Here is a 14,118-nt window from a genome sequence, read left to right as displayed (position 1 = left end):
TGCAAAACCAGCTTGATTTTGCTGTGTAAATGATTGCCGCTTTAAAAAAAACTGGAGATGTCTTACCAAATCTCTCACTTTCTAAATCTCTCATCCTATTAAATTTCCCCCATAGTCTTTTCACGCAAGACTATATAGTGCAGATCTGTACTACAGTATATAGTCAAATTGAATTCACTTTGCGTACCATTCTATTTGATCCCAATCGAATCACAAGCAAAATCGCACTTTGTGTACACACTATTAGAGTCTAAATAAAAAATCTGCCCTTCTCTTATCAACACTGCAGTTGTATGAAAGAACCATTTACTGTATGTAATGTGCACAACACACGCGTGCTTACTCACATGCTTGCAGCAAACACACGGATTACGCTGCCTTATTAAAATAGTTTAATCAGCGCATGAGTACATTAGAGATCTGGGTTCCACCACACATGACAAAGTAACATGCAAACTGGAATCTAGAATATAAATTATGTCCCCTCTTCTATTGCACATGAAATAGGAAATCAGATTCACTGAGAGCCTGAGGCCGTGCTCTTGTTACATGCAGTAGGTTCCTTAAGTCCTTAGTGTGCACAGGATCTGTACAGTGCCATGCTTGTCTACCGCAGGTCCGGTATGGCGAGGGCGCCAGGGTATACTGGACCTGTGGACTCTGCTGCCCGCACATTGAGCTGAGGGTAGAGAGGAATCTGGAGACTGGTCTAAGAGACAACACTATCTCTGATGGAATTATGTAAGAATGAGCAACAGGATTTGGTACAGTTGGTTGCAGTGGTCTTCTGCAATTGGGCATGCAGAACTGTGACACATACAGTACCTGGGTGCCTCATAATTTGGTTATTACACTTTGGCAGTGAATCCTGTACAATAAACAAAATCTAGGTTTCCTAAATTATAGTGACGTCAGGCAAAGTATCTGTTTCGAGTCTCTCTGAAAAACGGTTTGCGTCACACTAAGGCTAGATAATGTCTGGCCCTTCTTACAAAGCTGCCAGCCACCAGTTCATGCTTGGGTCTTGTGTACAAGTCCTCAGATATAGTCCACAAAATGTGGTTCAGAAACAGTTTTCGGTTCACTTTCTGCAGCATCGTCTGAATCACTGGGCTCTGCTGCAAAATCTTTTGGGAGAACAGTTTCTTCTTCGTAGACCACATCCTCTTGGGACATTGGGGTGACGAGCAGCAAGTCATCGATGAGGGTTTCAGAAGGGTCTCTCTTGGCATTTTGTAATGATGGTTCCTCACACAGGGACGGGAAGCCGTTACTAAGACAACACAAAGAACAAGTCACGTTTAGGGGGATTCATGTATCTGTATAGATTTAGCTATAAGGCTCCAGAATTCTACAGTATTACAGGAGATCTGGGAAGAGGTGTGTAAAGGAACTGGAGTAAATTTACTAAGAATCATATTTGGCTGCATTTTTTTTTCTTCCAAACGTTGATTTACTGCAGGAACGAATGAAATAACGAATAGTATGGCAAATGCTGGAAAATCTGCTAATAATTGACAATACCCCAGCAAGAGAAATGTGGAAGTACTTTTAAAATAAATTGAATACAAAGAAAGTTAGGTACTTGTTTCCTAGCATGGTGCCCGATTTTGATTGTATTGATCGCGGGTGAAAAAAATCGCATCGCATGCAATGCGATTTTTACATTGCAATCAATGTAAAATGGTCCCTGAGACCCAATTTCACATTGATTCCAATGTAAAAAAAACCCAAAACCCCAAATTTAATAGCAACCCCCCCCCCCCCCTCATGAATTAAATGGCCCCCCATTGTTAACGCCACCCCACTATTGATGCCAACCCGAAGCGCGGCGAGCGTCCTCTGACCTTTTCAGACCCCCCACTATCCACGTCGGCGTGGAGTTGATTTTATAAAGTATGGCGAGCCCCGCGAGGGGATGCGCATAAATTCACAGGTATATGCGTCCCCACGCGGGGCTCGCCACACTTTATAAAATCAACTCCACGCCGACGTGGATAGTGGGGGTCTGAAAAGGTCTAAAGACGCGTACCGCCGCGCTTCGGGTTCACGTCAATAGGGGCGTGGCGTTTAACATAGTTCAAAAGCAATAGGGGGCATATACAATGAGAAATTGGGCCCATTTCCCATTGTTCCCTATGTAAAATCATAGGGAATGAATGCTCTGAGCTATTTGATTGTCCACATTGGGCTGGGCACTTGGATTAATTTGTACTCACCTGACCAGAACCATCTGAAAACCATTCTCCAGTGTATAATACAGAGCCTGTGTTCTGTGGACTAGAACCAACCGTGACTCCACTCAGGGCTGGATTAAGGCTGGCAGGGTCTCCACTACAACCATTGCTGCCAAATAACCAGTGTAATAGCCCATTTCTACTATTTATACTACCTGTGGGCTGTGCTTGTGTGTCTGATGTTAGAGGTTGCATGACTTGGTGGTATGTATTGTTTGCTAGCACCATCTGGATTGGTCATCCCTCATATTAAAAAAGGAAAGGATGAAACTCATCTGGTTGCCTTCTGCTGCTGCACACCCAACAGAGGGCAGCCATTTTACAGCCTTGACTAATATTCAGCTTACCAATTCACTGGGAAGCTGTGATATCACTGAGGTATTAGACACTCTATCCCTCATGCCCCTGGTTGTGTTCTCATGAATATCCGATAATTCCACAAAATGGCCGCTCTACACTTTATATTCTATGGACTGCTGCTGATGCTCACCTCTGCGGTTGGCAGACCAGTCCATGGGAACAGGGGCAGATGTGCACGGGTTCTTCTGCTTCCATGTCCCATGATAAGAGATCTAGCAATGGGTTTACGCTATGGCAGATTTCTCCCTTCGCAGGCATCAGGGTGCACACAGGGAATAGGAGGCCTGGGAAAAGAAAAACATCGAATTATAAGTTATTTCTATGGCGATAGCATACGTTAAGAATTTACAATTGGAACAAGTTATTAGCATTAGGCTTGGTTCATTCTCTGTTCATTAGTGCAGGATCTAAGGGATATTGGTATCATGAGCCGGACTGAAGAGGCTCCAGTTAGTTGTATGGGGAAAGGAAGGTTGCGAGGCGAGGGGGAATGGAAGTTTCTCAAGAAGCTTGGAGCACCATGTTACCACAACCATGGGACAATAACCAGTGAGAGTTTGGGCAGAATTTGTGTTTTCAAAATAGGCATAATCCCTGAATGCTGGAATAATGGTGGAATGATCCCAGTGTAGAGGGAGATGTTTTAGGATGAGCAACAAACAACTGACGTGTTAGTGTATAGGGTCAGTGGCCAGGGTGTAGCATGGGAAGATAAGATGCTGAAGTGATCTGAAGAGGTGTTTGCGGCTAGAAGCTTGAACAGACATGAGACCATGGGAAAAAGTCTGCAGATAATCAGGGCAAGGCAGTGAGCACCCAATGAGTAGGAAAGCAGGTGCATTGGGAGAGGCAGGTAGAGCAGGTGACATGGAGTAGTCTGAAGACACAAGAACGTGGATGATCAGTTAGGATGTAGAAGTCTCCAACAATGATGGTGGCATAAGGTATAGGTGAGCCGGGCAAGGTTGTGGTTGATGTGCTCCAGAACACAGAGGAAGAGTCGTGGTACATTAAATCTGCCCAGACACATAGTCCACACATAGGCCCTTATTCTAGTTGGCTCAGACGGATGCGTATTTTAGGACAGGAACCGAGTGTTCTTAGCTCCTTCTACTGTACGGATCGCTCACACCGTCCGAACGCGGTAAGATGCCGAGCGAACGGACCGTGAGAGGATGTTTCGTGTGAACACCTCCATCTGTGGGAACCTCCCCCATCCTCCTATGGTCGCCGACCATGGAATGATGGACCGAGCAGTCAGGCAGCACCGAGTGCTCCAGACCACTCGGACATGTTTCCATATGAAAGCAGGGAAATGGGCGGGCAGCTGTCCACCCCCCACACGTGCGTCACGGCCGTATTACCATACATACGCCCAGCGTTTTCATGGGCGTATGCATATGGTAATGAGCCCAAACAGCCCTTCACGCCCCTCTTCACCCCCTGCTCGGACGGTTCTGACCGATCATTTTCTGGACTGACCTCACTCCGTGTTCGGACGTGCGATGCGTTTGCACATGCACAGATACGCCTCTGCACATGCGCAAACACCAAACATTGGCTGTCCGACCGCACACGGAGCTGTCCAACTCAATCAGAATAAGGGCCATAGTCCAGGCTTGGCTGTCATTGGGCATAGAAATAAATTTGGTTAATCTGGTCACCCAACAATTTGCTATTCTTGTGTCAAATGCATTAACTTGGGGGCACTGTCACTCAGATAGTCAGCAGAAGGACCAAACACTAGGGTCCCCCAGTGTATGTAGCAGGGCTTTATTGAGGGTATGTGCTCAATTTACCTACAATCAAATTCCCAACGGTCAGAATACTGACAACCATTGACCGACGGTCAAAATACCGAAATGATTTTTTTAAAAATTGAATCAGACTTGTACATAGTTTACCATCCCAGTGGACATGGAGGGGGAATGTGTGCCGAGCACAGCGAGGCACCGTGCCCGAAGCACGGGGTTAATGTTGACCTATGTCAACATACAGACCCAAAAAAATATGAAAACGTGTCTAATTTTTGAACTGTCTATATTTTAGATGTAGGTATTTCGACCGTCGGTCAATTGCTGTCGGGATTTTGATTGTAGGTAAATCATACCAAACCCTTATGGAGAAGGTCAAGTAAAACACCATACGTAATATATGGAAAGAGGTATGTAATTACTGGTATGCACGGCGCAGCACAGGCCACCTTCACAGTCCTGTTGGCTTTCACAGATTGTCCCGTTCTCTCCCTTGGTAGAAGTCTGGCACTGACCCCAGACGCACAGCTGTCCGTCGCAGCATTCGCCATCTCTGGTGCACTACAAAACGCACAAAATTTTATCGCAGGTTTCATACAAAGAAATCCGCTACTTCATCTTAGAAACCTGATGATGATTATTATTATTTTCACATTTTATAGTCCCTCACTAATCATCAAGTCAACATTTATGATAATTTCTTGGTAGAGATGGAGAACCATACTTGGTCCATACTACCAATGGGGATGATTCTGGTTGATTCGGTAAGTTGCAAAGATTGTAGCTTACCGAGTGCCAGAGAGCCCATCCTGCCGAATCCACACCCTGCCACCAAGTCCCGTCACTACCATGCAAGGGGATGTATAATGAGGACACCCCCTCGCATGCTGCCGCTGCAGGAGACGTCATTCCATGGTCTTTGCCCCTCTTACATATCCCCCAATCTGTGATCGCGTCTCACCGTCTCCTCCTCCTTGCACCGCAGACATCTGTAGGTGGAGTCAGAGAAGTGGCAGTAATTGCCGGGCATGCAGTCCTCATCCACGATACACTCCTAGGATGGATATAAGGGAGAAGTTGGTGATTATCCTACGTCACATCGGCATCCGGACGCATCACACAATGGGGGTTATTCTGATTCACTCGGAAAGGCACAATCACTCTCCAATGGACAAAACCATGCTGCACTGCAGGTGGGCAGATGTAACATGTGCAGAGAGTTAGATTTGGGTGTTTTATTGTTTCTGTGAAGGGTAAATACTGACTGCTTTATTTTTACACTGCAATATAGATATCAGTTTGAAGTACACCCCACACTCAAATCTAACACTCTGCACATGTTACATCAGCCCCACCTGCAGTGCACATGGTTTTGTCCATTAGAGAGTGATTGTGCCTTTCCGAGTGAATCAGAATAACCCCCATTATCCCAGCAATACTCAGATTACAGGTATTTATTGGAATAACATGCAATGAAATGGAGAAAAGTCATTTTCTGCTCACAAACGCATTAATCATAGTATTAATTTACAAAGAATATGGTTCATTAAAAACCTCTCCCCAATTATCAGCATTATCGCCGGTCAGAGATGACCACTGCGTAATTTCAACGCAAAGGCTATTGTGCGCTACATGGAAGATGGTTACATGATATATACATGCTGTGCAAAGACAGTGAGAACGTACAGCGTAGCATACACAGCGCTAGTCTGATCATGCCACCCCAGCAGGAACTATTGCAATGGTAAGATCAAACAGAACTTGCTGCGCTATATAAGAAACTGATAATAAATAAGTAATAAATTACCAATTGTTTGAGCATCAAATAAAAAAAAATTGTGGGCAATATATCTAGTGCCTGTGTGTCACCGAAACACTGCCACCTGTTGGCAACAAGTGAAACTACATCTCTTTCTCTCTAACATTAGCTACCTTACTAGCTCCGGGTACTCCGATTTCCTCTGATAATCCTCCCAAAAAATATATACTGGTAGGTTAATTGGCTCCCAACAAAATGAACCCTAGAATGTCTGTGTGCGCGTGTACATGTGGTAGGGAATATAGATTGTAAGCTCCACTGGTGCAGGGACTGATGGGAATGTTCAACTATACTCTGTAAAGTACTGCGGAATATGTGGGTTATTTTGGTTCATTCGGCCCTCCATGCATTCGCAAGTAGGACCGATTTTGTGCGTCTGCATATGTGCAGACACAGGGTGCATGCACCCTACACGGCGAGCAGGGGGTGGAAAAGGGCAGCGTTTCATTGGCATTCTCATGTTTATGAGGCCGTGGTGCAGGAGGCGGGCAGCTGACATCACCGGATGGCAGCTGACATCACCATTTTGTCCAAGCGTGCACACATATGGAAGTGACTTGAAAGTCACTTTTATATGCATGCACCTTCCACATCTTTCGATGGTCGGCGACCATCGAAAGATGTGGGTGTTCCCCGCAGCATGTGAATGGATGTTTATGTTAAACATCCACTGGCAGCCTGTGCGTGGGGACACATGCTGCGAGGGGGGGGCGGGTGGTCGTCATATGCCTGGTGGGGTTTGGCCGACTTGCAATGCTGCGAATTTGCGAATCAACCAGAATAAGGGCCTATGTGCGCGCTATATAAGTAACTTAATAAATAAATAAAAAATGTTTTATATATATATATATATATATATATATATTTGCAGAAAGAACAACAGTGAGCGCTATACTGATTCACCAAATTAGACACAGTCCAGTATTAGAAACCTTTCAGAATATTTTTCATGAAGGTTAGGGAAAGCACCAGAGTCCGTTCTAGAACCCGCAGCTGGTTTTTCAATCTCAGGAGGAGAGGATCTCTGGAACCCGCAGAGATAAAGATCTATTGGGAAGTGGAGGAAAAACAGCGCTTCATAGTGCATTAAACGGAGTTTTTTTAATTAGGACAATAAAACATCCACGGTACAATTCAGAGTAGCCCCGTACCAAGATTATGCACTCTGTGGGCTGGATACCACACGGTTTGTAAAAAGCACAACACAGGCATAGACTGCTCACATAACCATCGATGGACTCGAATGGACCTCTAACGATGCGCCGCCACGCTGGATTGCAGGACGGGGACCAAGAAGCCACAGCCGGAGAACACGTCTGGAAGGCAGGTAACAGGTAACAGGAGCGACGTAAGCCACGACCTGACGCGTTTCGTCACAAAGACTTCGTCAGAGGGCGTGGCTATTACGTCAGCTCCCTAGATCTTTATAGTACCGGCTCTCAATCAGAGTCGCCGCACTCAGAGGGACACTCCCCCTGTGGGCGGCTGTTAGCGGCGCCCATGTCTAAAGATATATTCAAAGTAAAAGGCGGCTAATAGCAACACTTCGTATCTTGATCACAGGTTATAAGCATAAACCTCAATGATCTTAAAAATCGCATCCATCGATGGTCAGCGATCACAATTCCTTCCTAGTTTACACTAGCGGGCTCACAGTACTATGTACATCGCGGATTCTCTGTAATACATTTTAAAACACAGGAATGCAGTCATTTAGCTGCACATATATACACACAAATAATTATAAAAATACATATCAAAATACATATGAAAATACATATAAAGATAAAAAACAATTGCAAATAATATTGGCCAACTTCACCTCTGACAGGAGGAATATATTAACCATCATAAACACTGGGCTTTTCCTCAAAGCCAGATCAAAGACCATTTACAATACAAATTCAGATAAAAATTCAATTAATATATGGGGTTATCTCGTAACCCTCATTAAGACCTACGGGTGTGAGTGAGCCCATACGCAAGATCCATGATGTTTCCCTCTTTAACAGGTCTTTATCACGATCTCCACCTCTATTACCTTTTAATACCAGTTCTATCCCTTTGACGGTAAGCGATCTGGGATCACAATTATGATGTTCCTTATAATGTCTTGAGAGGCTATGATTAAGGACACCGTGTTTTATATTTCTAAGGTGTTCTAATATCCTTGTTTTTAGACAGCGCTTAGTCTTGCCTATGTAATTCAACCCGCACCCGCAGGTTACCATATAAACAACATAAGTGGAATTGCAATTGATAAAATGTGCTATCTTAAAAGATGTGCCCTCAATAGTGTGCCCTTTCTTCATATGTGGGCAAATTTTGCAGCTATTACAGGGGAAGCTGCCACGTATAGATAAAAAAGTGTCACTTAACGGTTTTTCATTTAATACTTCTAACTGGCTTCTGGAGACCAATGATTGGTCTCCAGAAGCCAGTTAGAAGTATTAAATGAAAAACCGTTAAGTGACACTTTTTTATCTATACGTGGCAGCTTCCCCTGTAATAGCTGCAAAATTTGCCCACATATGAAGAAAGGGCACACTATTGAGGGCACATCTTTTAAGATAGCACATTTTATCAATTGCAATTCCACTTATGTTGTTTATATGGTAACCTGCGGGTGCGGGTTGAATTACATAGGCAAGACTAAGCGCTGTCTAAAAACAAGGATATTAGAACACCTTAGAAATATAAAACACGGTGTCCTTAATCATAGCCTCTCAAGACATTATAAGGAACATCATAATTGTGATCCCAGATCGCTTACCGTCAAAGGGATAGAACTGGTATTAAAAGGTAATAGAGGTGGAGATCGTGATAAAGACCTGTTAAAGAGGGAAACATCATGGATCTTGCGTATGGGCTCACTCACACCCGTAGGTCTTAATGAGGGTTACGAGATAACCCCATATATTAATTGAATTTTTATCTGAATTTGTATTGTAAATGGTCTTTGATCTGGCTTTGAGGAAAAGCCCAGTGTTTATGATGGTTAATATATTCCTCCTGTCAGAGGTGAAGTTGGCCAATATTATTTGCAATTGTTTTTTATCTTTATATGTATTTTCATATGTATTTTGATATGTATTTTTATAATTATTTGTGTGTATATATGTGCAGCTAAATGACTGCATTCCTGTGTTTTAAAATGTATTACAGAGAATCCGCGATGTACATAGTACTGTGAGCCCGCTAGTGTAAACTAGGAAGGAATTGTGATCGCTGACCATCGATGGATGCGATTTTTAAGATCATTGAGGTTTATGCTTATAACCTGTGATCAAGATACGAAGTGTTGCTATTAGCCGCCTTTTACTTTGAATATATCTTTAGACATGGGCGCCGCTAACAGCCGCCCACAGGGGGAGTGTCCCTCTGAGTGCGGCGACTCTGATTGAGAGCCGGTACTATAAAGATCTAGGGAGCTGACGTAATAGCCACGCCCTCTGACGAAGTCTTTGTGACGAAACGCGTCAGGTCGTGGCTTACGTCGCTCCTGTTACCTGTTACCTGCCTTCCAGACGTGTTCTCCGGCTGTGGCTTCTTGGTCCCCGTCCTGCAATCCAGCGTGGCGGCGCATCGTTAGAGGTCCATTCGAGTCCATCGATGGTTATGTGAGCAGTCTATGCCTGTGTTGTGCTTTTTACAAACCGTGTGGTATCCAGCCCACAGAGTGCATAATCTTGGTACGGGGCTACTCTGAATTGTACCGTGGATGTTTTATTGTCCTAATTAAAAAAACTCCGTTTAATGCACTATGAAGCGCTGTTTTTCCTCCACTTCCCAATATATATATATATATATATATACATACACATACATACACACACATATATACATAATATGAATAAGGGCCTATGTGTGCGCTATATAAGTAACTTAATAAATAAATAAATGTTATATACACACATATATATACATAATATGAATACACAAAGTGCAAAGTATACTTGTGTTTATACACTTTTGGGGGTGATTCAAGTTGGTTTGCAAACTTCTTTAAAGGACAAAACCATGTGCACTGCAGGTGGGGCAGATGTAACATGTCCAGAGAGAGAGTTAGATTTGGGTGAGTTATTTTGTTTCTGTGCAGGGTAAATACCCCCGATAAGATGTGAACCACATCTGATCTGCGGCGACTTATCGTTTTGCCCATTTTGAGAACAAATCTGCCCTGCGCTCAGGTCTGAATTTTGCCGAAAGGTAAACACAAGTGGGAACAAAGCCGTAGAGCATAGATCTTTGTTATGTGGGCGATTCTAACCATAGTGCCAGGCTTCACAGGGCAGCCATCTTCCTGCTAGTCCACTAATTCAGCAGGTTACTAACTCATGCTGTGTACACACAGTGAGATTCCCTTGCTATTCGACTTAAGATTCGAGTGCTATGCAATCTTTGCTAACTCTGTACTATCTACATACAAGTCATACAATCTGCAAAAACCTGTGCGATCTGCATGCGATTGTGACTATATATTGTCAAAAATCTAATGTCAAATCTCACCGTGTGTACACAGCATTAGAGCGTCCAATCAGGGCATGGCCAGAGCCAGACTACGCCTCAGTGTAACCTCCACATTTCTTTCAATCTTTTGAATGGCATTATTATCCCAGTTCTGTAAGGACGATGTGCGCAGTGTTATGCTGCCTGGCCTGCGTCCCGACGCCACCTGATTAATTAGATCTGTTATTTTCCGATTCCCTTGGTCAGGTTCCCAGCTCTCGCATCAGCCAGCTCTGAGCAGACAGTGAGGAATCTGTGAGAGATGGAGGCAGCTACTGCTAGGAACCAGGAGGCCGATGGTCGGCTGAACGCGCCGACAGATTAATACAAAAACCTGAGCTGTTACCCCAAAATCTCGTAACGCAGAAAGGCCAAATTAATAGCATTTAACACATTATTACAGGAACAACAGATTGCTCCTATTTTGTTTAAAATAGAAGAATTCTCCTTTTTTTTTAATTTAAATCTAAGGAACAATGGGCCTGATTCAGGCCTGTTCAATAGGCTGTTTCTTTTCCTAACCAGAATTACCCCTGTCTTTTAGCACCTGAGTGACATCACAATCTGATGAGCAGCTTGCCAACAAATGTGTTGTGTGTGTAAACGCTGCATGGCCGAATGACCGCCCCCCATGGTGCCTGAATCCCCGCCCCCCATGGCGCCTGAATCCCCGCCCCCCATGGCGCCTGAATCCCCGCCCCCCATGGTGCCTGAATCCCCTTACTCGCATGTGGCGAAAAGGAGAGAAATAATTCGCTGGTCGATGATTTTTCTCCCCTATAAAAAGTCAGATGTATGCAGTGGTGTAGCATGAAGCCATAGCACCCGGAGCAAGCTCCTGTCACGGCGCCCCCCCCCCCCCTTCATATTTTCATGCGTGGTGCCAGTGTGTGTGTGTGTGTGTGTGTGTGTGTGTGTGTGTGTGTGTGTGTGTGTGTGTGTGTGTGTGTGTGTGTGTGTGTGTGTGTGTGTGTGTGTATATATATATATATATATATATATATATATATATATATATATATATATACTTAGGGGGAAGTTGAGTATACTTACCTGACCCCTATCTGTATTCCCTCCTTTGGGAAGGATTATGAGCCACGTCTTCCCACCACAGGTCATTGCTCTGTATTATATATATATGTTATATATATATATATATATATATATATATATAATACAGAGCAATGATCTGTGGTGGGAAGACGTGGCTCATAATCCTTCCCAAAGGAGGGAATACAGTCAGGGGTCAGGTAAGTATACTCAACTTCCCCCTAAGCAGCCTAACCCTAACCCTCCCCCCTGCAAGCTATCCCTCCCTAACAGCTAGTACTTAACCCTAATGCCCCACTGTCTAATCCCTAGCCCCCCCCTCTTTTAAGTTCCTAAACCTCCTCTCCCCACAGCCTAGATCCAAGATCATATTAGTTTCTAAACATTAAAGGGTCATTGTTTTTTGCATAAGTCACTTTTTAATATTATCAGGTGCACAACATAATTTATTTATACATACCCAACACACAGCATACATAGATACATATATACACACACACACAAAACAAATACATACATACATACATACGTACATACACACATGCATAAGACATATACACACATACACAACACATCAGACATACACACAAGACACACAGCATGATGCATACATAACACACATCATACATACACACAATATACATACATACATACATACATACACACACACAGCACACATATATGATACACACAGCATATATACACACATAGCTTACAAATAAGTGTACACAAACAACATAAACAAAGCACATACAGTACCACCAGCAGATGAGGACAGGATGAGATCAGTCTGTGTAAAAGCTGCTCAGTAGCTCTCTCTCCCTGCTGTGTCACCCGGAAATGAACTCTGCAGAGAGGAGCAGCAGTCAGCTGTTCTCTCACAGTGAGTATGTGCCGCGCAGGAGTCCCCAGCCTGTCTCAGTGGGGGGGGGCGATAAGAGGCAGTGGGGGGGGGGGGGGGGGCGCTAAGAGGCAGGGGGGCTTGGGGTGAGTACCCCCTGGGCTCCCCCTTAATTCATGTCTGAGGGCAGCCAGTCAGTGTTATAGACACTGAGATAGCGCTGGCTTTCATCTCAGCTCACCAACAGGGGAAGCCAACTAAGCTCAGCCCGGCTACTGCCTGTCACTGCTCCGCATCAGGTGGTTTGCTAAAGGAAGCCACCTGACGCAGAAGCGCTGAGTGACAGCCGTACAGTCAGGCAGTAGCCGGGCTGAGCTTTTATGACTTCCAGTGTGGGTAAGCTGCAGCTGCGATGAAAGCCAGCGCTAGCTCAGTGTCTAGTATAACACTGAGTGGCTACACTGGGTTTAAGGGACAGAATGGGGCTGTCAGGGGGCTGCAGGCATCCCCAACATTTATTGAAATCAGCTGTGTGCGCCAATGCGAGGTGCTGCCGCCCGGAGCACAAGCTCCGCCGGCTCCACCGTAGCTACGCCTCTGGATGTATGGAGAGGGGTTCAGGGGGAGGGGAGGCTGTAGCGCTGTACACAGCACTGATCACACACGTGCTGTAGCGCTGTACACAGCACTGATCACACACGTGCTGTAGCCCTGTACACAGCACTGATCACACACGTGCTGTAGTGCTGTACACAGCGCTGATCTCACACGTGCTGTAGCGTGGTACACAGCACTGATCACACACGTGCTGTAGCGTGGTACACAGCACTGATCACACACGTGCTGTAGCGCGGTACACAGCACTGATCACACACATGCTGTAGCGCTGTACACAGCACTGATCACACATGTGCTGTAGCGCGGTACACAGCACTGATCACACACGTGCTGTAGCGCGGTACACAGCACTGATCACACACGTGCTGTAGCGTGGAACACAGCACTGATCACACATGTGCTGTAGCGTGGTACACAGCACTGATCACACACGTGCTGTAGCGTGGTACACAGCACTGATCTCACACGTGCTGTAGCGTGGTACACAGCACTGATCACACACGTGCTGTAGCGTGGTACACAGCACTGATCACACACGTGCTGTAGCGCTGTACACAGCACTGATCACACACGTGCTGTAGCGCGGTACACAGCACTGATCACACGTGCTGTAGCGTGGTACACAGCACTGATCACACACGTGCTGTAGCGTGGTACACAGCACTGATCACACATATACTGTAGCGCTGTACACAGCACTGATCACACATATACTGTAACGCTGTACACAGAACTGATCACACATATACTGTAGCGCTGTACACAGCACTGATCACACATATACTGTAGCGCTGTACACAGCATTGATCACACATATACTGTAGCGCTGTACACAGCACTGATCATATATATACTGTAACGCTGTACACAGCACTGATCAAACATATACTGTAGCGCTGTACACAGCACTGATCACACATATACTGTAGT

General features: G+C 44.9%; 1 protein-coding gene across 1 annotated transcript in view; it reads right to left on the bottom strand.

Moving 5' to 3' along the window:
- Positions 1-377: 377 nt before the first annotated feature.
- Positions 378-14,118, bottom strand: part of DKK3 (dickkopf Wnt signaling pathway inhibitor 3) — a 55,505-nt gene continuing 41,764 nt past the window's right edge. The window contains exons 5-8 of the mRNA XM_083164111.1: positions 5,313-5,405; positions 4,774-4,912; positions 2,728-2,881; positions 378-1,273 (exon numbers count right to left, since the gene is read on the bottom strand). Of these exons, the coding sequence (XP_083020237.1) occupies positions 1,039-1,273; positions 2,728-2,881; positions 4,774-4,912; positions 5,313-5,405 (621 nt within the window). The 3' untranslated portion in view covers positions 378-1,038. The remainder of the gene's footprint in view (positions 1,274-2,727; positions 2,882-4,773; positions 4,913-5,312; positions 5,406-14,118) is intronic.

Source organism: Crinia signifera, chromosome 11, assembly GCF_055691185.1.
Source record: "Crinia signifera chromosome 11, ASM5569118v1, whole genome shotgun sequence".
NCBI classification, from domain to species: Eukaryota; Metazoa; Chordata; class Amphibia; order Anura; family Myobatrachidae; genus Crinia; species Crinia signifera.
Note: the sequence above shows the minus strand (reverse complement) of the source record. Positions and strands in the feature narration are given on the sequence as shown.